The sequence below is a fragment of the Sporothrix schenckii genome (genome assembly GCF_000961545.1).
Source record: "Sporothrix schenckii 1099-18 chromosome Unknown Cont47, whole genome shotgun sequence".
Taxonomy (NCBI): Eukaryota; Fungi; Ascomycota; class Sordariomycetes; order Ophiostomatales; family Ophiostomataceae; genus Sporothrix; species Sporothrix schenckii.
The window spans coordinates 4,463,203-4,489,829 of NW_015971148.1; the positions used below are offsets into that span (position 1 = coordinate 4,463,203).

Below are 26,627 nucleotides of genomic sequence, written 5' to 3' on the forward strand. Positions count from 1 at the left end.
CGCAGAGGGAAGGAGCCCTGTCGATGCCTCTCGTTGGCTCTTTTGCTATTGTTCCTGCTTCCAGAGAGCTCTTGCTCTATTGTATACAAAGCTACTTTGACCGATACGGTAATTTAAAGGCAAGAGCAGTGACGTGGTGGTTGCACAAGATGGGGCAGCAAGATCGTTAGGGACGATGCTGTGTCGTGCCGGTGATTTGGTGATGCCCATTTTTCTGCTGCGATGCACCACGACACAAAGATGTTGTTAGTGAATGGTGACAGTGGCGAACGCAAACAATTCTCTACTTATGCAACCTAAGATCATGAATGCGTATGTATGTTTCGGAGCCGCGACTTGAGAAGTTTTTTTTTTTCTTTTTCCTCTCACATTTTGTTCGAAAAAAATAAAAAATAAAATAAAACACAGTTATTTTCATATATTTCGTCGCGTTGTTTCCTACTTCTGGATTTTGAGAAGACAATGTTGCCCATCTCGAGTCTAGGCAAACGAAGTTGTTGACTCGATGCTCAAAGATGCAGCCGATCATTATGAATGAGGTTTTATTGCCTCCATTGTCTCTATTGTCTCTCGTGATTCTGTTGGAAGTCTATTGGCGTCACATCCTGCGTGCACAGCGTGACATATAATTGGGCCCGCATATGTGATTCGGCATCAAAATGGAGTTTTGTACGAAATAATAGTTTACTTGCTGGGATTGACACAGTAGCGATGCAAAAGAAATCAGCGGAAGATATGTAAGCAGTATTTGACCAAAATAATAAAAGAAAGTAAACAAATAGGTTCCCGTTATCCCCTCTTTTTCCCACTACTTCCTCCGTCCTTGACCACTTGCGTATGATCCTTTGCCTATACCATAGCATCCATATAGCAACAACAACTCCGCATCGCCTCGCCCATTCAGAGTATCTTGTGGTCCATGTCGTCGTTATAGCTTCCGTTTCTGTCGCGTGCCGTACTGCCCATGCCTTGTCCCATATACGATGAGAAATAAAAGAAGAGGAAGTAAAATTAGAAAATCAAACCCAGTCGACCTATATGTCGATCTGCACAGAAAAAAGTTGGAAAAAAAAAACTCTAAAAAAATCTTGGACGACAGAAACACTGCTGAGGTATTTCCCCCATCGTCCCTTTAATCGGGAAGCCGGACGGCGTAGAAGACGCCGCCATCGGTAATATACCAGCGGCAGCCGAGATGGTCAATGGTAGCGCGGCTACGCTGGGTCCAGTTGCCATCCAGCTCGCGCAGCCAGTAGAACCGCGACTTGTCGTCGTCGGCGGGTTTAAAATCCTGAGGTTCGTAGAGATTGTTGGCATAGGCAAACTCAAGTTGTTCCTGGAGCACTTCATTGGGGGTCTGGCCGATGCCCATGGCGGGCTCGGGGTGGATGCCCCCGACACCACCGAACCCACCACCGCCGCCAAGGCCGCCTCCACCACCACCAACAATGTAATTACCTCCTGGGACGCCGCCGGGCATCACGACCACGGGCGTACCGCTGCTACCGATGCCACCGATGCCGCCAGCACCAACAGCGTAGGCCATGCCGGGCTGCTGCTGGACGTACATGGGTTGGCCCATGCCGGTTTGCGGATAGGCCATTATGGGGGCGGTCGTTGTAGCTATCTGAATGGGAACACCATTTGCCTAGACGTAGAAAGAATGGTCAGCGAGGATGTGGATAAAGATTTTTCATTTAAAAAAAGGAAACAAAAATGAACGCAAAATTATGTAACGAAAAAGAGACAATAGAAAGGAGACCCAAGCCCAGAATTAAACGAGTGCCAGATGAAAGAAAATGAAGCACTTGCAAAATAATATTGTAACTGGGGATAGTATTGGAGGCAGGATGTAGAACAAGGGGGAACTGCCGGCGAGTACGAAATCGACGAAGAAGGCAGGAGAGGTGATGAGGCACTGACAGTGGTGTACATAGCCTGCTGCTGGCCGTTTGGCTGCTGTATGTAGACAATGTTCTGGCCAGGCGCATCATGACGAGGGACATATGTATGGATCATGGGACCATTGGTAGCATCAGGGACGGCGGGCAGGAAGCTGAGTCCAGTGACGGCCGTCGGGTCGACACCGTTCACAGCGTGCGTGGTGCCAACTCCAAAGGGGTAGCCTGAGACTGCCATGTTCGTTGACGGGAGTAAGGTTGGGAAAGCTTGAATATTGTAAGGCTGCTGAGGGAGACCGTTGTTGAGATGGGTGAAGACGTGATTCGCTCCAGCCGCCGGGTTCATGCCGTTGAAGCCAGGGGCACCTCCAACACCAGCAGGGGCGTTCTCGGGGAAGCCCGCCGCTGCCGACGCTGTGGTCGTTTGGAGAGATGGATCGAGGACTGGGCCACCAAGAGGCATGCCCGTAGCTGCGGCAGAGCCTGATGACGACGATGCAGTCCCAGCACGAGCTCTGCTACTGCGGGCACGGTAGTTGGCGTCGTCGTCCTCGTCGTCCACGTCTTCCACGCGGGCACGGCGATCCATATGCGACGCACCGTATCTGTGGCTGCTGCTGTGGCCCCCGAGATGGTGGCTGTGGCGAGATGATGCAGTGGACTTCTGCTGAACTGGGAGTGTGTTCGCTGTGGCAGCGGCAAGTTGAGTGAAGAAACCAGGGGCTTTTGAGGGGTTTATGAGGCCCATGTCAAACGACACGCGGTGGCTTCGAGATTTGTATCGTCTTGGCGTCGGTGACCCAGGCGGTGATGAAGACATTTTGGTATGGTGGGAGGAGACTTGGAAAGGGAGGGGGGATATGAAAAGAAAGGGACTTGTGCCCGAAAGTGAATGACGCTGTGATAAGGACGTGATACAGAAACCCGGGAGGTAGAGTGCAGAGATTTTTCCATGGCCGAAAACAGGCACATGACCTCTTTTGATGCTGCAAGGTGGCCAGATATGAAGTTTGAAAATCAGATTGAGAAGGCACGAGCAGGATTGAATACAAAAAGGGGAAGAACGACCGTCAACATCGTTGACAGAAGCGGGGAAGGCAGGAATACGCACTTCTCCCCATAACTGGCAAAAAAGTCTTGCACAAGTCCAGAGGGCTATTGACAAATCCTCTCCATTGACAGCTGTCGTCGATGGCCTGGTGATGGGACTGTGAAGATGTGACAGCCGGCTTCGGAGGCGCATAGGGAGATACACAGCTTGAAAACGAACGGTAGATTTGCAGAGCGCAAACGGGACAAAGGGTAGAAATGAAACAACAGAAAAGAATGCGATATCAGAAGAAGGTAACAAGGTAGAGAAGGAATATAAATCAGTACAAACGATGCAAAGAGCCGCAAACTCACAATGGTCGAAGTCTGCTTCAGCATCCACTGTTGGCCGTTCCAATCGTACTGGTACATGCCGGTACGGCGCATTCGATAGTGCTCGTCGGGATCTTCCTCGAGGTAAACGTCGGAAAAGGGCCAGCACATTGTCACAGATGTAGATGTGAAGAATGGAGAGTGAAGGGTGGAGAGGCAAGAGAATAAATTAATGCAGACGGCAGTTTAATGATTGCTGGGGTGCTGCGTAAAAATGGAGTGGAAAGTGAAGAAATGGTAGACGAAGGCAGCTCGGTACAAGACAGGAAGGCACGGCTAGGAGGCCCAAAGCGGCCAACAAGTTGCTCATACAACCTAACCAGCATCGCAAGGCTACCACGCCTGCACTCTCCAAGGCGGCATCGTATCCGTGAATATGTGCTCTTTAAATTTTTAAATTGTCATCCTAGAAACGCCTGCCACGCACGCCATGTGCATGCACCCTCCTGGGTGACGCCTATATATAGGAAAAAGGGAAGGTGAATGGTGGAGAAGAGAACGGTGGAGGAGTGAGAAGAAAGCGGGAGGTTAGCAAGCCGTATGACGTACAGCAGCAAGAAGGGAGGGAAAGATGAAAAACGGCAAGCACTGTCTAGTAATATACAAGAGATAAAAAAATGGGGGGGAAACAAGGAGGCCGAAAAAAAAGAAAATGCCGAGAGTAGAGATATGTGTAACCCAGAATGACAACCAACCCACCCGACTTTTTGCTCGCTGTAAAAAATATGCGTTTTCCCTCCCAAATTCCAATGTTCACATTCATTCTCTCCTTTCTCGCGCCCGCCGTTCTGGATGTAGATGATATTACTCCTGAGATTCGTTTCAAAACATAACTTGTCGTCTTTGGATGGGGCGACAGTCAACCGACGACGAAGGCCGAATGCATATATGGCTGGTGGTCACAAAACGGGGCGACGGCACTGTCAACGGGAACGTTCAAGGCGGTCCCGGTGGGCCTTGAACGTTCCCAGTGGCAGCCGGTCGTCCCTAGGTGATTCGCCTAGTGGGCGGAGTGAGGCTCGGGGATCGGGAAGAATGTGCGACGGGTAACCTATCTTTGTTAGAAGATGTCTTGGCTGATACGAGGAAGTTCAGGGCCGACTTACCGTCCAGGCTGCTGCCACGGACGCAACAATACCGCCCGAGATCATCATCGGCCGCACACCGCGCGTGCTCTTGAACAGCATGCCGCTGAGGCCGCCGGCCAGCACCGAGTTGAAGGCATCGTGGCGGCCGCGCAGGTAGCCAATGTACGAGTTGATGCAGTTGTAGCAGATGGCCACAACACCCGCCGAGTTGCCCAGGAACGGACCCCGCCGTGTCACGGCGTTGAGCACCGAGTTCAGCCGCAGTTTGGGTGGCTGGCCGGCAGACCGCCGCAGGCCTTCTTGGAGGCCCCAGGCACCACCGAGCGACAAAGCCGTCAGATACGTAATGCCCGTGCCGTAGCACAGGTCGTCTGTGAAGCCGCGCGAGGGCAGCACGGACTGCGAGCCGGGAAGGTCCGACAGGGTCGAGTCCTCCATAGAGATGTACTCGAGCGTCTCCTTGTTGAGGCCGGCGAGCGGGTGCAGCTGCGTCGGGTCGGCGAACGTGGAGCTCTGCAGGAACGAGTCGGCACCGCCACTGCCGAGGGTCGCCAGTGCGGCATTGCCTCCTGATGGTGCGCCTGCTGGTGCTGGCGAGTCGTAGACGGTGTGTGCGGGGATTGACGAGGAAGAGGAAGAGGACCTGGAATCGGCGTGGTTCGGCTCAGAGGTGGACGAGGACTTGCGTCCTGTCAAGGCGCCCCAGATCGACATGGCGAAGTGTGTTTGTAACTGCGTGTGACTGTGCAAATGGGTTGGGCGTGAGGCGAGAGAGGCAGCAGAAAAGAAAACGAGATCTCGCGATGTTGTGGGGGAGGGGTTGCGTCGGTCGATGCGGTCGTATCTGGACAGCGCAAATGGGAGACAATAGGAAGAGTCAAAATGAAAGGCGACCGAAAAAATCGAAGGCAAACGTCGTCGGTCCAGCAATTATCGAGGGTGCGTGGAGAGAGAGTGTGCGCAGGTTGTCGCTCAGGCGATCGTTCTCGCGAAAATGTGAGTGCAAATTTGTTTGCTACCTGTGTACGAAATAGTCTTTGAAGGGCAATTGCGGGCCAAAAAAATTATTAAAAAATAAAGCGAAAAATGACAGCCGCCCGCTAGAAAATTCCTTGTCCCCTCGGCTGAACCGTGCGTTTTTCCACCCGTTGTTCTTTCTTCGCGCTTCTTCGGTAAAAGTGGAGACTCAGGTGGTAGCGCAGCCTTGTCGTTGGTGGCACGTGACTGAGCTGCAACAACGATTCATGTCCCTGCATCCTGATGAAGTTGGTAAGTGAAAGTCATCCAAGGCTGTTTCAAGTTTATATCAAGTTTCTGAGGCGTACGGTCCCCAAAATTGAAAATTTTGTAACATGGTTGTGGCCATTTTTGGTGTTTAATTCCACCGGCATCACCAAACGGTTTATATGCATATCTCGAATGCATGTAACCGAGTAGCCGAAAAAGTCAAACGTCGCCCAACTGTGGGCCACCGAACGACAACAACAGAAGACTCAAGAAGCTGTGAAAAATAGACAAATTTCAAAATTATGTACATATATCTAACCAAAACAATTCCGCTCATTCACCGCCTTTGAATCTCTCAAGACAGTATGACACGCTGCGACTGAGCAGATTTCGATCCTTTTGTCGTCCCCAGTTGGGGACTGCCCTTCGTTCTTTCCCTCTCGTCTGCCTCATATCAGGGCACCTTCCTCTATTCACATTGCCCCTGACACATCTCTTCAAGATGGAAAGGCCACATCTTCCCGATATCGACGAGCCCTCTGCCAATGCAAACACGTTGTTTTCATGGCTGGAACAACAGCCTGAAGCACAGTTCCAAGAGTAAGACATAAAATCAAACGAGATATTCCCATACCGTGTCTCTGTGTATCTGCTGACATATAACCGCCAAACAGACTGGCAGAAGCTCTGTTTGTACAACTCCTGGCGAACGCGGCCAAATCTCGCGTCTCGTCCGTCAATGCTTGTGCCAAGCTATGCGGCTTTGTCCAGCATTGTGCAACACGGGCACCGGATGCCGTCACAGAATGGGCGTTCAGGTCCGCTACGGCGCTGCGGCTGTTCCACTTCTACATTGAATGGAACGAGAAGGACCAGCACCGCTCGCTTAAGCTCGTACTTGATTTGGTTGCTCTGCTGATCCTGCAGAACCCAGACGAAGCAACACGGACGGCTCTTCGAAACGAAATCCTGCAGACGCTCGTGACCATTGTCAGCCGCAAGTCGACCCGGCCACTCGTCAAGTCGTCGATCGGATCGCTGCATTACCTGCTGGGAAAGGGCGTGTATGATTACGAAGAGGTGGCGAGGGCGTACGGCCGCGAAGTTGGTGATGATGACGACATTCCCACGGAGCCGAGCCTTGACACCTGGCGGCGGCTTGTTGCGGACATGTTCGCGTGGATGACGCTGCACTATGTTTGTCCTGTGGCCGGCAAGTTTCTTGTGGCCGTCTTTGCGTACCTGCAGACAACAGCAACTTTTCAAGAGGACGGCGGCAGCGCACTGTTCCCCGAATTTTCCGTCGAGATGTGGCTGCAATGGTTACGCAACAGCTTGGAAGTGCATCCCACCATTTTGGAGGATGTCAAGCTGTACTTTTTCATTCCATTTTTCAAGACCGACCGCACACGGTCACTACAGCTTCTCGAGATTCTTAACAAAAACGAGGTGTCCACTGCAACCGAGAAGGAGAACAATGACACGGTCGGTGCGGTCCTTCAGCTTGCCGCTCTTGAAGTCGGCAAAAAGGCGGGCCTCGTCGATGACCCGGGCTTGAACTTGACGGGAAAGGTTGCCAAAGGCGGTGTCATTGTGCTCAACGAGTCGGTCCTGGACGGTGTGCTGGCACGAGCTCCGACGGACGTGCGCTCGCTGGCACTCTCTCTGCTCGTCTCGTCTCAGTCCACGACGAAACCCTACTCCTCCACAGCATTCGACCTGCTGCAACGGTATCTGCCAACATACCACGCCGAGTCGGACGCAAAGTTCCGGTATGAGCTGCTGGCACACACGCGTGACATGGCTTTGCGGTTAAAGAGTGCCATCGCCACGATGCAGCGTTGGGGACGTGGTGGTAAGGGCGACCCGAGCGGCCAAAGCAAGTCGAGCCTCAAGAAGATGGAGGCAGTCAAGATCGATGATGCCACTATCCAGAAGACTCTCACCGAGCACGAGGCCTTCTTGACATGGTACCTGACGTTTCTCCGTGCCGAGATGGCTCCGACAGCATCCTACCAGCGCCACTTTACATCACTCAAGGCTACATCATGGCTACTGCGGCAACGGCGAGACGTGTCGGGTGGTGTGTCGGATACACTAGACATGGCACTGGTGCGGCGACTGTTTGACGACAATGCGTGGGTGCGATGTGTCCTAGACTTGATTATGGATCCCTTTGACGATGTGCGCGACGTGGCCACGTCTCTGCTTGTGTTGGCACCGCCAGAACTTGTGGCCGCCGAGAGGGGCTCTCTTCGGGACGTTCTTGCCAACTTCAGCCGGCGCGCTGATCACCGTGCATCCCAAACTGCACGTCAGGATCACGCTGATGGCGCTGCGCGCTGCCAGGGCCTGATGTGCAGCTGGGCTTTTAACGACCTGGAGGCGCAAAAGGCCATCCTGTCTCAAGTACTTGACGTCCTGGAGACCAAGATTGAGCGGGCTGAGACGGACCTGGCCTCTGCTGCCATCCGGGGATCTGTACACGGCGAGTTTGCATCAATCAGGTTCATCTGGGCCGTCTTGGCCAAGGCCAAGTACTCGGATGCTGACTTGGCGACGCTCGTTGAGGTCCAGGCGCGGATTGTGAAGAGCTGTGAGCGCGTGTGGCATGTCGTGAAGCACGTCCTGTGCGACGACTCACCCGAGGGACACATCCCCGACGACTTGGAAGACCAAGGTATTTCCAATCTCGACTCCAAGGACCTGTTGAGTTTTAGCTTCCGGTCCATCAACGAGTCAAGCAACACGATGCGGGCCATTGTGTCACACATCCGCTTCAGTCGTGTCAAGGGAACGCTGACGCCGAGCCGGGCCGTGTTTGAACGCATTGGTAACCTGGCCTTTGAGCAGCTGTCGACACTGCGTCACCGGGGTGCGCTGACAACGGTCGCGCAGACTTTCACCATGTGCTGTCAGTTGGCACAAGACCCATCCGTGACAGTGCCCGGTACAGCAGAAGACGCCACCTTAGTGGCGACATGGTACAAGGTGGGTGGCCTCGCCTGCTTAAACACACATGACAGTTTTAAAAGTATATTGCTAACATTTCAGGGCACGCTCAATTGCATTCGAACTCAAGTCTCGACGACGCGGCGATCCGCCGGCATTCCCGCCCTCTTCTCGGGCATTTTGGCCTCATCGAGCACGTCGCAGCCGGCTTTTTTCGACGCCGCCATCCGTACGGCATGCAGCATTGCCCAACAGCCGGCCAACTCTGCCGAGCGCGCGGCCGACGGCTCGCGACTGCCACAGGTGCACGCCTTCAACTGCCTCCGCGATGTGTTCCGCAGTTCTCTTCTTAGCAAACGTGCGGAGCGATTGCTGCCTGAGTGTCTTCAATTAGCGGCCAACAGTTTGCGGTCGGACGTGTGGGCGATCCGCAACTGCGGCCTGTTACTGCTGCGTAGTTTGATTGACTGTTTGTTTGGCACAGGCGAATCCAAGGCGTCGCTTGAGTCCGGCTGGGACGGCCGGACGATCCGCATTTCCTATAATAGGTACCCGACGTTACCTGGAGTCCTTTTGAGTCTACTTCGGACAGACAAGGCTTTGTCAGATGAGGCAGTGTCGTCCAGCAGTGGCCATCTGCAGATCGAGTCGCAACAGGCGGCTGCCGAGTCTGTATTCCCGGCCCTGGATATCATCCGCCGTGCAGGGCCGCCCGAAACACACCGCGCCGAACTGTACGAGGCGGTTGTTCATTACCTGGGTAGCCACTTGTGGCATGTCCGTGAGATGGCAGCTCGTACTGTGTGCTCGTTCCTGGTAAACAACGACAATTGGGCTGCTGGTGTCCAACAACTTCTCCTCGACAAATCGGCCATGACCTCTGTCAACCGCTGGCATGGCTCGCTCCTCGCAGTGCGATTTATTTTGGTTCGGGTGGCTGGCATCTCTGGTGCTTCCGTCACGAGCAGCCTGCGGCCACTTTTGTCGGTTCTTGATACTCTCGCAGCCGCGAACGGTCGGTTTACGACATGTCCGGAGGTGAGAGCGGCCTATCTCGAAGCACGCAATACAATTGCCAGTCTTGCTCTACAGTTCAATGTCAGCGTTGGTGAAGCCATCTCCAAAACGGTCGCCGCGCCCGCGGACAATGTAGCGGTCCCGTCGGCACTTCTCAAAGCACAGACCATTCTCCAAGTCAACTACACTGCTGTGGAGCTTGACGACCGTCACATGCTTGAGAACCTCGTTGCGAGCGTCGCTGTCTCAGATCCCGACAATGCCACACGTCTGCTCGAGACCGTGCAGGCGTCTTGGTTCGGCGCTGCCAAGCAAACCCCGGACACTGCATCATGGCTAACAACGGTGTATGTCAGTGTTTCTCTTGAGGTTGCTGCGGCGGCCGAAGTGCGAGCAGTTGCCCTCCTCAACCTGGCTGAGGTTATGGACTACCTTTTGTTTGGCGACGGTCGTGGCAACGACAACCTGCTTCCCGCCATCGACAGCCTTGTATATGTGTGGTCGGCCACCAGCCAAGGTGCCATCAACCCCACTCTGTCGTGGGCCGTGCTGCGGGCCAGCGGACCCATCCTTGCAGCGTCCGTCCGAGCGAAAGACAGACCCAGCACCAGCCTCCTCTCCGTCTCCGCTTGGGTGGCCATGATCAAGGCCGCGATTGATCCTGCGCAGACGTTTGACACTCGTATGGCGGCGACTGAGGCACTGCGGTCGTTTGCACTTGCCACGGCTGCTCCGTTTGCCGCGGTGGCCAACGACAATGACTTGCTGCTGTTCGTGTCTTGCGTCTACGACACTCTCAATGACGATGACGACGAAATCCGCGACGTGGCGGCCGAGGCGGCGGGTGCGGTCCTGGAAACACCGCTTATTCCGGGTGAGGCAGCACGGCGGTTGCCAATGTGGCTGGCCAGCCGGTTTGGCGCATCCGTTGGTTTTGTCAAACAGGCTGCGGCGCGGATGGAGGGCCACAGTAGTACATTCGAAGTCACATTGTGGCCATCTGCAGCAACTTTGTTGGAAGAGGCGCTCGAGTTTGATGACGCCCTTTTCCTTGTCGAGGAGCACAATCTATACGTGGACGAGGTGCGGGAGGCGAAGCGTTGGGCTTCTGTCATTGCCGGCAACACCGAGGGGGACGGCATTGGCAGTCTAACTGGGTGGTTGGCCAACGGTCTGGAGGCTCTTGTCTCTCATGTGCGAGGTCCCGATGGCGACGATGGTCCGCTGGGCTGGACGGCCGCGCCGGGCGTGTTTGCGGTGTGTGCTCGGTTGATCTTGGGCACCCGGGCTGTCCTTGCACATCAAATCGAGGCCACAGACACCAATCTGCAACGCCTGTCGACTCTTTTGACGACTTTCCAAGAGGCGGGTGAGAAGGCCCACGTTCATGGCCTGCTCTTGGCCATGGCCAAGGAAAAGGTGGCGATGTGAGGACGCAGAATCAGATATTTTGGAGTTTTGGATCCGAAGGGTTAGAGGAAATATCATGTCTTTTATTCTTTTTGGTGATTTTTGCAAAGGTTTTCATTATAAGATCGCTATGGTGTCCTAACCTTGTCGCAGTCCTCAACAGTTCTCAACAGACCTCAACAGTTCTCAATCTTCTCCAGCATCCTCTACTTTGGCATACAACTTGGCGTTGCCCGTCGCCTTGGCCACCTCGGCTGCCAACAGCTCGTTCTGGGCCTCCAGCTGCCGCACCCGCTCGGCCAGCATGTCAACCTCTTTACGGGCCACGTCCCGCTCAGCACGCGCGTGGGTCAGCTGCCGCGCCGTATCGGCCTTGTCGTCGCGCTCCTGTTGCTTACGCAGACGCGCAGCCTCCTTTGCAGCGTTCTGCTGACGCTTCTTCTCGATCTTTTCCATTTCTCGTTGGTACTGAGCTTCTTGACGGGCGACGGCACGGTCGTGTTTCTCGCGCAGCTTCTGGAGCTCGGTGTTGGCTGGATCGGCCGAGATGGAGGAGGACGAGGAGTGGGCGGCCGCGGCAGACGCCGAACCCGAGACGTTCGTCGCGCTGTCGGCACTCTTGGTGCTCTGAGCGCTGTTGCCGACGTCACCCTTTTCTTTTTCTAGGGTATCCAGACCCGTCTTGCCTTTGTTCGCCTTCAGAATGTCGAGCTCGGCCTTGCGCTGGCGGTCCTGCAGCTTCTGCAGCTCCTTTTCGTGCTTCCTGCGGGCGGCATCGGCGGCCTTGGCAGCTTTCGCAGCTTTGGTGGCGGAAACCTGTTCGATCTTGTTCTTTTTCTTGGAGGATGGCACGGCACTACCCGTTTCCGTGTCGTTGTCGATATCGCTGGCCATCACACTGGATCCGCCCGTCGACAATCCTGTGAGTGACCGGTTCTCGCGGCGCAAGGCCAGGGCGCGGTCGTGGGCCATCATTTCGAGAGCCGTTGTCGGGGGCGGTGGTTGAATGGACGCAGCAGAACCTGCCGAGGCAGTGTCTGTTGACGCTGCAGCCATTGGCCTTTCAGTGCTCCTTGTCGTCTGTTCGTGCGCCGACTGTTCACGGCGGCTAGGTATGATCTCTTCGCCTATATCATCGTCCGCGTGGTCAATATCGCTATACATGTCATCACTATCTTCCGAGGAACCAATTTCGTCTTCGTTGTCGTCATTGTCGTCGTCGTCAACGTCGAGCTGGCTTTCATAGGACGAGTGCAATATCTGGGCGGCACTGCCAAAGGGGTTCGGCAACTTGGATGCAACAGCTGTACCAGCACCACCCAAAGCACCAGACAGCATATTAAAGAGCTTCGTTGACGAGGCTGCGCCTCCGCTGCTCTCGAGCGACAAGATAGTCACCGACGGAGACGTGCTCGAGCGGTCACCGTTGTTGCGGGGGGCGTCGTCCCCCGCAAGATCGCTCGCCTTGTTGAGCGATGCTTCCTTTTGCGCAGGTATCTCTTCGTCCTCCTCTTCTAGGATGGCCGCTGGCAGTGGTGTTTTTGGGACCGATTTTGCTGCCGCGACGCCTTTCTCCTGTGGCTTCTTTGGCGACTTGGACTCGTTGGACTCTTTTTTCAGAGTCTCCTCGACTTGCTGCGCCACCATCCAGTCCAAGAACTTATTCGCGTCGCTAATGATGCTCGATGGCGTGTTCCTGTCGACGAGGAAGCGCGGCACATTGCCGCCCGGGTTGTTGCGGGTGATCATGAGCCACTCAATGGCGGTTTCGTGGCCGTCAGAGTCAAGATCCGACGCGTCGGTGTCGGTCGTGTCGGCGTGCTTAAGATCAATCGACGAGCGCGTCTTGCGCGAGTTGCTCGCCAGTCGCCGTGCTGCCGACTCTGCCACCGGCACGCGCACTTCACGAATGACCTCGACTGACTCGTACTGGGCGCGCACATAGCCGGGGCGTTGCGGTGTTTCGGGGTGTTGGCACGGTTTGGACACAACCATGAACTGGCGCAGGCCACGGCCGTTGTTTTGGGAAGGGGAGGAAGAGGAGGTTGTGGAAGAAGGCGGCGTGGGTGGTGATTGGCATGGACCCTGGGTGGTCAACAGCATGGTGACAAAGTCGCGTGCGGTGGTTGGTCCGGGGAACTCGGCTTCGAGGAGATAGACATCAAGCTGGCGGGAGACGGAAGACTTGTCGTTGTGACCGTGGTGTGTTTCGGCCGCCTCCTCTTCTGCCTCATGTGCATCATCGTGCGCATCATGGCCCTGGCCGTTGACAACAACATGCTCAACCCGCTTCTTTGTGATCATTGTCCGGACAGTCGATGATCCGCTCGTCTGTCCATCCGCGTCGCCCGTCTCGGGGAGCGCAAACTCTTTCAGCAACGCCCGCCGGAACATGTCCAAGCCAATCTCGACATCGCGACCTATGAGATCCTGTTTGCCTTTTGCCGTTGCCGCGTCAGGCTTCGCCTTCTCGACTCGGTGCACACTCCGCCGTGCAAACCAACTGCTCCCCGCATATCCGTCACGTCCGCCATTCATCTTGTACACCACAATGTTGCGTGGGTTCGACCCTCCCGTCTTGACCTCTTTCCACGACTGCCGCAGGTCCTGCCGCAGCTTCTCGGCCTTGGCGGCGCTCATGTCGTCGGCCGCCGTCGAGGGCGTAGCTGTGCCGGCGCCATGGTGAGGGACAGGCGCCGAGTGCAGGCCGTACGAGACAGCGCCGTCGGTCTGGGAGCGTGGTCTGCCAGTACTGGACGAGGAGGTTGAAACAGAAGCGGTCGTCGGGATAGAGTCAGTCAGGATCTGGGCACAGGTGAAAGTGTCAGAGAGAAAATGGTCGAGCGCGTCCTGGTCGAGGTTGTCCCAGGACACAGGGCCGAGGGCCGCCAGCGGGTTGTCGTTGATGCTCATAGTGTGAGGCGAGGGCGATCAAAGTACGCTGCGACACTGGCGTCCACAAAGGCAAACGATAAAACAAACGAACAGATGACACAACCGAAAGGGAAAGGAGGCAGGAAAACAAAAGAGAACCGAAAAGAGAATGCCGACAAGGAGAAGAAGCTTCGCTATTCAACGGCTAAAGAGCGACCGCACAATAATCGAGGGGCGCTGAATCAGGAACAGGCGGGTCGAACGAGTGCTGTGAATATGCTGATCGGCTGCCTGTTTTGGTTCGTCAAGTCAGAAAGGAAGAAAAAAAGAAAGAAACGAAAGCCGACAAAAACAGATTTCGTCGAAGCTACAACGTTGAAATAATCATGACACCGTAATTTCGCGTCAATTTCCCTGCCTCGTTATCTTGACATCGTCATTTTTTCGCAAATGCTCGGTTCTTCGCCAATGCAACAGCGTCGCCAGATTGCCCAGTGGTGTCAGGAAGCCTGCATACCGGAATGGCTGGTGATCGCTGTAGTTTGGGCCGGTCGCCAATGACGTCACCCCATCAACGGCACTATTGGGTTGCCACAAGCACATCGGCGCCCGCTACAGCTACCACGGCGGTCTAGGCCTCCGCTTCACGACAACACTCAGTCTTCCCTTCCCAAGCCCTGGCTCACAGTTCACGCCTGTCTCATATCCACACGCAAAGGCCGCATACGACAGAAAGGGCAGTGGATTGTTTTGTACTGAAACACACATTCGCTCGCTATATACACGCGCCCTCGATTCGTCACCAATTACTTTGTGCCGTCTTATAGTACAGGCCGGAATAGAAAATAAAACAAAGACAAACCGGTTGGTCCAAAAGAACTCTGTACTTGAGTCCAATCACAGTCTGCCCATCAGATCATCGATCGTCGCCATTCCTCGTCGTCCAATGCACGCTGGTCGGCGTGGCAGCTCCCGCAATAGTCGTCGTGCCAGTGTGCGAGGAGGGCCATGCGACCGTCCGTCTTGTCGGTTTTCTTGTCTTCACTCTTCTTGTCTTCGCTCTTTTTGTCCTCGCTTCGCTCGCCAGCCGTCCGCTTCGTGAGCATCGCCTTCACCTGGTCGCACCGCTGTGTCTCGTCCGCCAGCCAGTTCTCCCACTCCGACTGCACCATCTCGCGCTCCACGCTGTTGACCACCCGCATCGCCACCACCAAGTCGTGCCGGTACGACCCAAGTTTCTGGCGAGTCCGCCGAAGCCGCTGCGCCGTGGCCCGGCTCGTCGGTGACGACAGGAGTGCGCCGGCATCCTCGTACGGAGCGTCCAAGTCCGTCGCATTGGCAATCGACAGGAACGTAGAATAGCAAATGCTGTCTTTGTCACTGCGACGGCCGCGTTGCGGCGTGACCGCGTCGCTGCGAGCGTGCGACGCCGCCTCCAGGTCACTGAGGTAGATCGACTTGCTCATCATGACATTGGGCCCGACGCCCAGCTTGCGCATGTACGTCGTGGCGTGCCGCTCGGTCCACCAGGCGGCGGTCTCGCGGGACGAAAAGATGAGGTTGGCCGCGACGCTCAAGCCCAGCACGGCCAGCAGCAGCCGGTGCGCCGAGGCCACGCGGAACAGAGAGCGGCACCCAGCAAACGCCCACATGACCAGGCTGGTGACGACCGACTCCATGAAGCTCCGGAACGTCTCCAGCAGCATCTCCGTCAGCGTGCGCGGCTTCATTTGCGTCGTGTTGCGCTGCTTGCTGCCCGCGCCCTCGTTGGGCGCAAACTTGACCACCTTGGTCTGCTGCCCAATGTTGCCGTACACCTGCATCGCCCGCTTCGTGCGGCTGTGTGCGCCCAGCTTGCGTACCTCGTCCGTCGCCACCTCCGCCAGCTCCTCGGCGTCGCGCGACGCGTCGTCGAGCGCCTGCCGCTCCACCAGGTTCTTGCTAAACGCCGGCGGGTTCGACCAGTCCACTTTGACATAGACCGCCAGCTTGCACTTGGACTTGGCCACGTGGGTAATCACAATCTTGGTCACCTGCTTAAAGGCCGTCGAGTGCGGCAGGTGCCACGCCGTCTTGACGTGCGAGACCACGTACATCACGTGGTCCTGGAAGATGTCGATGGTCTGCTGGTCGGCCACATTCTCGTCCTTTTTGCGTCCGAGCATGTCGACCGCTTCGACTCTGAACAAGAACTGCCGCGTTGTCAAGCCGTGGTCCGACAGTACCCACGGCCCCTGCTCGATCTCGCGCGCCTGCCGGTCAAAGTAGAGCTTGGGGAAGATGAAGGACTTGTCGCCAAACAGTACATGGAAGCACGCTTTGGCACTGATTTCAAAGTGCCGCTCCGCCACCTTCTTCTGCATGTCGTTTGGCTCAAACACGACCGGGTGGGCCGGCAGCTGCAGCTTGCCGAGCGTGCGGCCCGTATGGGTGGCCGTGGCCAGACCGCGGCTACCCGTGCTGGTGATGCGTCGACCGCCGCCGCCATGGCTGTGGCTCGAGACAGTGCGGTGACCCCCATGCCGCGCCAAATGCAAAATGTTGCCGTGCTCGTCAACAGGCGACGCAAGCGACAGCTGGTCCCAGCTGGCCACGCTCGGGCTCTTGCGTCCGGTCGCGTCCTCGTCGTGCACAATGCTCTGCAGCGCGACGAGAATGTCCGACACGCCCATCGGCTCCGCCGCCTGCAGGTTGTCAATCAGCAGGTTCAGACGCGCCTGCAGCACGTTCATGTCCTCCAAGAACGTCTTGATCGTAATGCGCGTGAACCCCGTCTCGTTCATGACGTCCTGGCTGAGATGCAAAAAGGTGTAGTCGCAGTCTTTGCCTGGCGCTGACGTCACTTCCGTAATCAAATCCAGGCTCACCGCGTAGGCCACCACGAGACCCATGCTCGTGCTGTAAAAGTACATGTTGTCCGACGTGACGTAGATGCGGCCGCTGCCCACCAGACCCTGGTTTGCCGTGCCGGCCTCGGACGCGCTGGACCACGCCGCGTTGAAGACCAGCACCAGCTTCTCAGAGAGCGGTACCGACGGGAACAGCAGGCGGAACTGCGCATGCTGCGTGCGCAGCTCAGTCGGGTAGTTGGGCGGGAACGTCTCGGGCGCGCCGCGGTCGTTGCTGCCTCCGTGGCGGGCATCGGCCAGCTTGGCGGTGTCGACGCTGACAGTCTTGCGGTGGGCCGAGACGGGCGTGCCAACGGCGGGGGAGCCGACTGTCGGCGTACCGGGCGAGTTCACCACAGACAAGTCGCTGTTCTCGAAGGCGGCCGCATCATTTTTGTACTCGTTGCCCTTGGACACAAAGCTGTCGCCCCATGGCTGGCTGCCCCAGTAGTTGGCCAGGATGCCCGACGGCAGGCCGCCGACATGGCTGGGTCGGCACAAAACGCGCTCGCTGCTGGCATTGACGGCGACTTTGCTCAAAAAGGTAACGAGCGGGGGCTTGGCAAACGTGATGGGCGCCAGCAGGCCGCGGCGCGTTTCCAAGGGGGACAGCGTGGCGCCGCCAGGTCCACGCTGCTGTTGCTGCTGCTGTTGCGGGCCAGGAAGCGACGCCGGCGCCTGGCCAAGAGTCACGTTGGCAGGGAAGCTGGGCAGCATACTGTGGCTGGCCGAGATGAGGCTGGCAATGCCCGGCGGCTGCTGAGACAGATTTGACGAGGACATGCCGCCGTTGGTGCCGAGGCCACCGCTACTACCACTGTTGCCGGGGCTGTCACCGAATTTGTCGGCGCCGGAACCAAAGGTGGCCTTGCGGTGCATATCCAGTCTCTGCATGATGCGGGCGGCGTGCTCTCTGCCGCTCTCGCCTTCCTCGCGCCGCAGCTCCTGGCCCAGCATGGTGATGGAGCGCCGCGGGGGCACCGCCGAGACGTCAAAGCTATTGCGCGCGACCAGCCCTGCATCAGGCCCGCCGCCGGGGACGGGCAACGTACCAGAATGGCTCATGGTGAGGCCGGCGCCGCTATCGCCACGTTCGCGGTCTCCGCCGCGCTCACCACGGTCACGATCGCCACCGGACTCGTCCAACGTGCCGAGCTGGATCGCATCGAGTGCGCGCGCAGAAAAATCAGCGACTGAGGGTGGGGTGATGGCAAAGGCCGGGTCCACGCTGCCCAGAGGCGTGGCGGCGTTGTCGCGGGCCATGCTGGCCTCAAAGGCTTTACGCTTGGCGACTTCAAAGACCTCGAGCCACTCGGTCAGCTGGCCTTGGGTTTCGGCCTGCAGCATGAGGTTCTGGCTCTTGGTCTTGACCTCGAAACAGAACCGGCGGTCTTCCTGGACGGCCGGCTTGGCGCTGCACAGCAGCACCCCAATGTCGTCGCCCTGCAAGACGCCCTGGGGCCCCTGCACCAGGTAGCCAAAGATGCCGTCGCGGCAGTAGAACCAGCGGTGGAGCCAGTTGACCCGGGCGGGCTTGCCGGTGACAGTCCGGAGAAACAGCCAGCCCTGCTTTTCGGAGATGACGGCGCCCGGTGAGCCCGCCGAGGAGGGGGCCACTGCCGACGGTGGGCCCCGCGACCCCAGGAACGGTACGGTGGACGCGCTGTAGTCGTCGAGCTCGCGCGAGGGCCGGATGGTGGCCAGCGTGGTCTCGCCAATCTCGCGCCGGGACAGCTGCAGCTCGCGTTTGAGGGGCGCCTCGGCCAGCTCAATGTCCTTGGCCCAGCCGCGGATGCGCTCCATCTCGGCGCCCCACTGGGTGGCGCTGGCGAGGGCGTTGCTGGTCTCGCGCGTGCGCTTCATCTCGCGCCAGACCTCGGCGGACACGCGCGTCAGCAGCTTGTCGAGGCCGGACCGCAGCTGCGGCGCCATCTGACAAAAGTCCATGGACGCCTTGAGGTACGCGCGGCGGGTCTCGTACACGGCGAAGGCGTCCTCGCGCAGCGCAGAGGGCTCTTTGGCTTTGCTCTGCGCGACGTAGCGGGCGAGGGCTGTGTCGTATGTCTTCTGCGCATGCTCGAGGATGCGGCGGGTCTCTTTGAAAACGCGAATGTCGTTGTGCAAAAACATGCGAATGGGTTCGGCATTGACAGTATCGAAGCGGCGCAGCGCGGCCGACACTCCGGCCCACCAGTCGCGGGAGCCGTCGCTGACGCGCTTGAGGGCGAGCAGGGTGTGGTCTGCGTCGATCACGCCGTCGGCCACGCCGGGCGGAGGCACGATTTTAGATAGGTAGGCATGGATGGTGTCTTCGAGGCCGGCAAAATCATGGACGAGTTTTGCGGTGCTCTTGGCATAGCTCTCGAGCCAGCGTTCGATGCCGTCGACCTGCTCGGCGAAAAGAACAGCGCTGGCGCGGAAGGAGGGCGAGTCGAGGGCGGCCTCGTGCAAGCTGACCGCAATGGAGGAGCGCGGCGCACCGCCGGTCGAGGATTTGGCAGAGACAGCTGGTGGCCTTGTGGTGGAGGAAGAGGTGGTCAGGTTGGGTGTCGTGGGTGCGGGGGGGACGTTGGAGCCGTTGCCGTTGCTGATACCGGCCGGACGTGCCGCCAGCGACTTTGAGACGGGCGACCCGAAGTCCGCCATTGTGTCTCGTGCGTCTGGCGATGGCGAGATGAGGGGATGAACTTTCGATAAAAAATGGAGGGTGGTCGACGTCGGAGAAATGTGTGATTCGGGTCAAATCACTCGCCAGCACCCGTACCGTCGCACATGGTTGTCGTGAGGAGGCTGGGAGATGTTAGGAGACGAGGTCGAGATAGGGGATGGAGGGAGACTGCGTCGACAATGCAGCTTGTCGACGACAGTCTTTAATTAGCGATGATGCTTTTCGCTGTTTTCGCTGTTTTCGATGTTGTGGTCGTGATGTTGTTTGGTCCTTCCGTAGTCGCAATCGCCGTCGCTGTCGGAAAGCGCGGATGCGATAGGCCGACAGTCGTGGAAGCTACGATGGAGGTCGGGGAGTCGAGTCGTGTGTTGACCGAAGCTTCCTAATCCGTTCGCTCACGCTTTGTTTCAGGCTGTGGACACACTGAAAGGCAGGAGCTCTGACGTCGCCGGGGCTCAGCTTACTGTAATCTTACGGGGGCTTCTGTAAATTCTTGGCCGCGATCTGGCGGTTAGGTCACGTGCGAATTTGATTGCAAACTCTCAACTCCATCACAAACTGTCGGCAACCAGTTTTCACTCGAAGATGTCGCCTAGCACGAAATAAACATGACGATGTTTACAACGTATATGATACATCGCCCAGTCTCCAACCATGGCGCCTTCTTGCAGAGCTGCGTTCTTCAACAGATAGCCAAGACTTGCTGGACTCCTTGCTCCGGCCAGTCTTCAAAATGACTAAGCAAAATCCACTGGCCTGGATCTACAAAGTTCTGTGCACTGTCAAGTCGCAACTGTGGAAATGCCCGTCACTGGAGTCGAGTCACGGATGTTAGATAGACTAAAAATAAACCCAAGAATCCCTCAGAAAGGTGTCCTCTCTCGTCTACGGCATCGATTCCCCTGCATGTGTCTGACTCTCGGTTGTTTAGTTTGAGCCAAATTTGCGGGTTCGACAAAAAGAGGGAAAATGTGGCGAGGCCGATGGGTGCAAAGGCAAAGCACAGGAAAGAAAACGAGGCAAGGCGAAAACACAGTGAGAAATGCCAATACCAATGCAGTCGGGTGGAGCATCCCCAAAGCCAGGAACTGGGAGTGAGGCTGGGTGCAGGTAGCGCGCCGGCAAAACGTTTGGTGCAGTTTTTGGAGTCCACGGTGTGCCGGCCTCTGGGCCTATTCCTGCTGGACCTGCAGATGGCCTGGCCGGCTGCCTCCCACCAAAATGCAGAGTGCGTCCATGCAGGGACAACGCAGCAACAGGCGGCATGAAGGCGAAGACCGTGACCGAGATGTCTTGTTACGAGAAAAACTTGACGAACAAAGCTATTGAACAGAATCATACAAAAATATAAGAAGAAAAAAATCCGAATATTAAATCCATGAAGACCCTTGCTAGTGGCTTCTCCAGCTTTTTATTCCTTTTCCTGGCTGCTCTGCCTTCGTCTTACGGTCGGACCTAGTGGACTGCATTACGGCTAGGCAGACAGATAAAGGAACATTGGCAGAAATAATAATAATAAATATAAAATATAAAAAAGGACAGAATGAAAAGACGACGCAGAATCAAGGCGAGAGTGGCAAAGCGCCTTGCAGATATGCATTCCTGATAGCCATAAAAAGCTTACGACGTACGCCAAAGCAGGACCAAGGTGGGCCGCTCTAGCGAGGCCGTATAATGGATGTTCTTTCTCGTTCTCTCCCATCATTTTCTCGTCTGTCTCGTCTCTCTCGTTTTAGATCCACTCCCTTCCTGCCCGCCAACAAGATCGGCACCACGAGCAGGATCAAGAGGCCATACTCTGTACAGAGTAGCATAGTATTGGGCCAGACTGACAATGGCTGTTGCCCCAGTCTGGCCTCGATTGTGCATCGTGCATTCAGCTGGTCATGGATCAGGGACACGTTTTGTCTGGTACGGAGTCACTGGTGCGGTGCTTTTGTCTCGGCCAGAAGTGGTTGTCCGGGCTTCCAAGGACGCAGAGAGCAGAGCAAACGCGCAGCCATCTGTCTTGTAAAACACCTCCAACTCGTCAGATGCAACATGAGGGCCAAACCAAGGCCGTTGATGGCCGACCATCCTGGCCAGTCATCGGACCAACATGGCTTGCCCCTGGGCGGTGCATATCGTTGGAGTGTAATACTATGTAACAATGATGCGAGGGCGTGTCATTGTACGGGGCGTAGTTGAATTTGGTCTGTGGCCATTGGTACGAGGGCGTGTCAACTGTCATCAATCTGTACCGGCAAGAGGCACTAGGGAAACGGGGCGTATTTCACAAGATGTCCTTTTGTGGCTCGCGTTGCTCGCTTAAACGAGGGAACGAGGGAACGAGCGACTGACAGTGTATGATGGCCGATCACGTCCCATCCACCTTCATATCACGTACATCTCACTCGACGCCGGCAATGGCGGCAGACGTCTGAAGATGTACGATCATGGGTCGAACTGCCAAAGGACGGTCGAGTGGTGAGCATCTCGCCATGGATTAAGCGCCGTTGCTGGTAACTGGCGACACCTCACGACGAGACTGCGAGGTAATATTGCCAAACTGTCGGAAACTGATTGAGAATAACTGGAGATACGAGAAAAGCTATTTCGAGTCGAGTCACGAAGCAGCCGTGTTTCTTGGACATCGTGCCGGCCATATAAGCCATCCACGGTCACCACTTTAGATGAGGACATCGTTTTGACCTTTCAAGGGCGTCAGAGCAGGAGGAAGGGATCGAAAGGAGAGAAACAGAGTCACGTAAAAGGGCTGTAGGACTTATGATGTAGCATATACTATTCGGCTTCCTTGTTTGGAAGGAACGGTAATGGGTGTCATTCAATCACGATAGGAAGGCACGCTCGGTCATCGTGAGGTTGACAAACATAGTACATCAAGATATGGCAGGCGGGAGGAGTCCCTTACTTAGGACGTAACATTTGTCGACCGATGGATGACGATTGCACTCTCTCGTGAAGTAAATCGAGGCCATACAAGTTGTCGTCCTCCAGGTATATGGCATCTCGGAATGAATCTGTATGTTCGACGATGTGCGTCAACGATCGAATCTCAACAAACGTGACCGAGACGCAAGATATCTGCCTGTTTTTGACTTGCGCACGTAGCCACAGTATTCATGGGGTCGAAGTTATCCATTTCCGACTCTTATAAGCAAAACCATGGATGTATTCAAGGGCACATAATTTTTCCAGACAAAGCATTTTACATTTTTTGGGATACAAAGCATAATGGACATCCTCCGTGTACTTGAACGACATTAGATTCTCTCTCTCACTTTTATTCCGATTTGTCCTTATAGACCTCCATCACTCATCAAACTCATGATTGGAGGGAATTATACATCCGGTCTTGTCGATTCCATCTTAGTAAAAATTCCGTGCTCAACTCATCACGATGCAATAACACTAGAAATTCGAATAAACAAATCCATGAGAATTTCATGGTCGATTTGTAGGCCGATTGTTGCTGAGAGGTCAAGCCATGGTGACTGTGGCTTTCCTCTTTAGTGCTGATCATGCGGACTACAGCTCTGGCACCAAAAAGTCGCCCCTTTCGCAGCGCGGCCCGTAAGGGCAATCCCGGGCCAGAGTGTGGCGCGTGCACAGTATCTGACTTTCCAAACGGTGGCCATGCAAGGGCCACTCGGCCTGTATTTCTGTTGACCCAAAAGAGGCAACCCGCAACTGCGCAACTCGCAGCATGTGATCTTTTCTGGAGAAAAACCGGAAATCTCAAAGACACATATTGGACGGCAAGCATGTCCTAGGAGAATATGAGGGCGGAGAGAACCATGAAAAAAGAACAAAAAAGAACAAAAAAAAAAAAGAACAGACACTCACATCGGTCATTTGCTGTTGGCTGCATGCTGTCAGCTCGGCAGGGTCCATGATGGGCGGAAGAGACCGAAAAGGGGACACAAAATGTGGTCAAGTGACTGCAAATGTGTCCATTTCGAGGCAGTTTCCTGGGTCAGTGAGCCGTCACGAGTTGTCAGGAGCATGATATGCTGGGGAAGAAGGGATAAGCAGAGCACTGTTGGAGAAAATCCAGTTGTATGGCATTCTTCCATAGAGCTTTCGGTTTCATTCGCTTTCATTCCCCTTTTCGATTGTGTTTTTTGTTTTTATTGATTTTGTCCTATTTATTTCTCACTCCGATTGCTTGTATTGCTGTATCCTCTGTTCGGCTTCCTTTTACTCGTCGAAAATGCGTCTGCCTAGAAGAGCAAACGCAAGGAAAGTCGTCGTGAATTGCACCGCCTCCACTGCAGCTTGCAACACTATAGTAGCCAATCCACATACTCGATCTCTTAAGACGTCTCACGCGGCATCAGGGCTATGTGCCCTCCTTGCGTCGTATTCTGCGTCTTCGCCTGCATACTCCGACAGCGGATTCTGCTGATACCTCGACCACAATGCCGGAGTCGGTCAACAGCCGTGTATCCTCCTCTTGTGTCGGTGAGAGCCAAGAACCGGTCGACGACTGTAAATTGCAACACCTTCATCGGCCATGTTCAATATAGTGAGTGCATTCACGAATGCACGATTGCCTGTTGTCGCTGATGTCGTTGTATATTTATTAGCGCCTTTGAGAGTTTCCGTTTAGCAATATCTAGTACAGCGTTTAGTGTGTTCCTTCCAGGGAATCCCCTGTTTCTTCAGCGTCTAAGGTTTGTTGGTTGGTGTTAGTGCCCGGGGCGAACTCGGTGTCAGTTTCCACGCGGGTCAAAGTGGAAAAAAAGACAAATGCGAGACGGATTGTAGAACGGCAACATTGGCTCCGACCTCGACGTCGACCTCGACTTTGACGCGTCGTGTCCTCTCACTCGTTTAAGAACTGACGCGTCGTTTTGTGCAGCGTGCCTTTTTTTCAAATAAACGGCACTCCTTGCTTCGTACATTTGTTCTTTTTCGACGAATTGTTTGGTTCCTGTTGGATGTCTGCATGGACAAGAATTCGCCACACATGCACAGCCCCCCTGGATGGTGGATGACCAGGTCGACATTGAGCCGAAACACAGGACCTGGTGACATAACGATACAAACGACAAGGAAAGGGAAACGCAAAGGGAACAGAAAAGTAAAACAATGAAAAGAAATAGTCTCGACAGTGCCGATCATGGGAAAACGCCACTCAGTCCACGCTGCCGCGTCTTTCCACAATGCATCCTTTGCTTCCCTGTCCGTCCTCCCTGTCTGTCTTGTCTTTCCCCGGTCCAAGCTCGGCTCTTGCTTTCCTTGTTCACAAGGTGGATTGCTTTGAGCCGTACCACTGGGATTTAGACCAGGTCATTTGGGCACGGAGCATTGTTTGATTTTGGACGTAACCTGTACGAGGTGGTGGCTTGCGGATATTGCATTTTTGCCTCTCACTTTATTTTCCCTGGACATCATCTCGTCTGGTCCTGCATTTTCTCGGCGCAATAAGAACCAAGTCGATCGCGGTCGGCGGTCGGCGCAAATTTTAACAAAATGTTAAGGGATCCGTTCTATGCAATACACTTTGAGCTGTCGTTCTAGACACCCATAGCCGTCACCATTGGACGCCATCTGCTGCCATGCCGTTTGATGTAGAGTCACTTTTCCATTCTTCCCCATGTCCCCTTTGATGACAGCTCCTCTTCACCGCCGGTCTTTTCCTGTTTGAGACATTTCGGTCTCTTTCTGTCCCTCAAACCACATTATGGAGGCTGGCCGGGCGTGTCTGGTCGAACGTGATCAACAGACGCGCTGGGACCCGGGATTGGCTGCTGCTTTCGGGGCTGTTAAATAAGGGGGGTAACTAGACGAAGAAAGGAACAAAAAAGAAACTTGAACCTGAAAACGTGACGGCTCGAACGGGAACTACAAGACCGTCCCGTCGGCTTCCCTGGAACGGACACTTGGAGTCCGCCGAGAACAGAGCAAAGAAGGAAAAGAATACCGCTGGCTGATCTGATGGTGCTGGTGGAAGTGGATGAAAGGACTCCATATAGGCAATATTTGGCTTGCAGTTCTTACTGGTACACTCCGGGAACATACTACGAACTATGATGCTAAGGTCTCGTTTGTTTATTTCTTCATGCCCGTTATCACAACGGTGCCATTTTCCTTCATTGCTCATCAAGAAAAGTACGAAAGCTGACAGCCACATCCATGATCGGCCAGGGGCGGTATGAAACGAACAAAACGGAAGTGGCCGGTACGCGAGAGTGAACACTAGAATGAACACGAGAGAGAAGGGGAGAAAGAAGGGGCGTGTTCTTGAAGACTCTTCTCTTTTTTCTTTTCCTTCTTTTACTCAACCATAAGCTTCTTTCTCCGTGTAAGTACAGAAGTTGGACCAGCGGACACACGCCCCTCCAATTTTTTGTTACCATTTTAGTGTCCGGAGTGTTGTGCGCCATTGGCTGGAAAAGAATTCCAAACAACCAATCACAATACATAGAGGCTCTGTCATCGACAAGACCAAAGACAAATGGGCCCTTTGGGACACCATTTTCCCACCAAAATGGACACCAAGAGACGGCAGGCTCACCGGGGTCAACAACGACAAGGGTCGCTACGCAGTCTCATTGGTGGATGTGTCTTTTGCGACCATTTTTCTTTCGGATGAGGGTGAGGGCGAGAAGAAAAGGGAATATGGCCGATGTCTTCTCCCAGACTCTATGTGTACCACATATCCCTTCCAGGTGACTGGTCATTGCCTCGCCGTCCTGTATTCATTCTCACCACAAGCGCTGTAAATAATAGTAAATGTGGCGATACTCGAGACAAATGCAACTCTGGCCTTTGCGTTGCGTCGCCTATCGTCAGTCTTTATTGTTTCCCTCGTCTAGTTCTCATCGCTCACCCTGCATTAACTAGAATGGGACAAATGATATGAGTCTGCAAAAGAGGCTGTTGATTTTGATTCATGCAGCACGTTGCAGTCAATTTGTATGTTTGTTTCGCCTTTTGAAATCTGCGAGCCAAGTCGTCTCCAGTTTTTCGATAAGGAGTTTTATATCAATTTTTTTTTTCAAGTCTCCTCTCCCGAGACGGTTCTTCTTCAGTACGCACTTGTTCTGCTTTGAAACAGACGCCTCTTCCTCGCGTCCTGGTTCTCTCATAATCGTGATGCCCCCTTTTTCGTGATCTTCCACACAGAAAGCAGCCCACACCCCCTCGTCATGTTGTTCTTCCTTTGCGTCGT

The 26,627-nt window shown here is 55.1% G+C and overlaps 5 protein-coding genes across 5 annotated transcripts; 1 reads left to right on the top strand and 4 right to left on the bottom strand.

Moving 5' to 3' along the window:
* Positions 1-1,132: 1,132 nt before the first annotated feature.
* Positions 1,133-2,721, bottom strand: SPSK_04224 (uncharacterized protein; the record flags this gene model as incomplete). The annotated part of the gene is made up of 2 exons (XM_016731035.1): positions 1,133-1,648; positions 1,924-2,721. 2 exons carry the CDS (start codon positions 2,719-2,721, stop codon positions 1,133-1,135), a joined length of 1,314 nt encoding a protein of 437 aa, XP_016585938.1.
* A 1,602-nt stretch (positions 2,722-4,323) lies between these two features.
* Positions 4,324-5,125, bottom strand: SPSK_04512 (mitochondrial import inner membrane translocase subunit tim23; the record flags this gene model as incomplete). Its single annotated transcript, XM_016731316.1, has 2 exons — positions 4,324-4,374; positions 4,430-5,125. 2 exons carry the CDS (start codon positions 5,123-5,125, stop codon positions 4,324-4,326), a joined length of 747 nt encoding a protein of 248 aa, XP_016585939.1.
* A 1,015-nt stretch (positions 5,126-6,140) lies between these two features.
* Positions 6,141-11,038, top strand: SPSK_10981 (tRNA methylation protein TRM732; the record flags this gene model as incomplete). The annotated part of the gene is made up of 2 exons (XM_016737202.1): positions 6,141-6,238; positions 6,313-11,038. The coding sequence occupies 2 exons, from the start codon at positions 6,141-6,143 to the stop codon at positions 11,036-11,038; spliced, it is 4,824 nt and encodes a 1,607-aa protein (XP_016585940.1).
* Positions 11,039-11,203: 165 nt separating this feature from the next.
* On the bottom strand, positions 11,204-13,930 carry SPSK_03977 (uncharacterized protein; the record flags this gene model as incomplete). Its single annotated transcript, XM_016730792.1, has 1 exon — positions 11,204-13,930. One exon carries the CDS (start codon positions 13,928-13,930, stop codon positions 11,204-11,206), a length of 2,727 nt encoding a protein of 908 aa, XP_016585941.1.
* Positions 13,931-14,802: 872 nt separating this feature from the next.
* Positions 14,803-19,425, bottom strand: SPSK_03866 (transcription factor SipA3; the record flags this gene model as incomplete). Its single annotated transcript, XM_016730681.1, has 1 exon — positions 14,803-19,425. One exon carries the CDS (start codon positions 19,423-19,425, stop codon positions 14,803-14,805), a length of 4,623 nt encoding a protein of 1,540 aa, XP_016585942.1.
* Between the last annotated feature and the right edge of the window lie 7,202 nt (positions 19,426-26,627).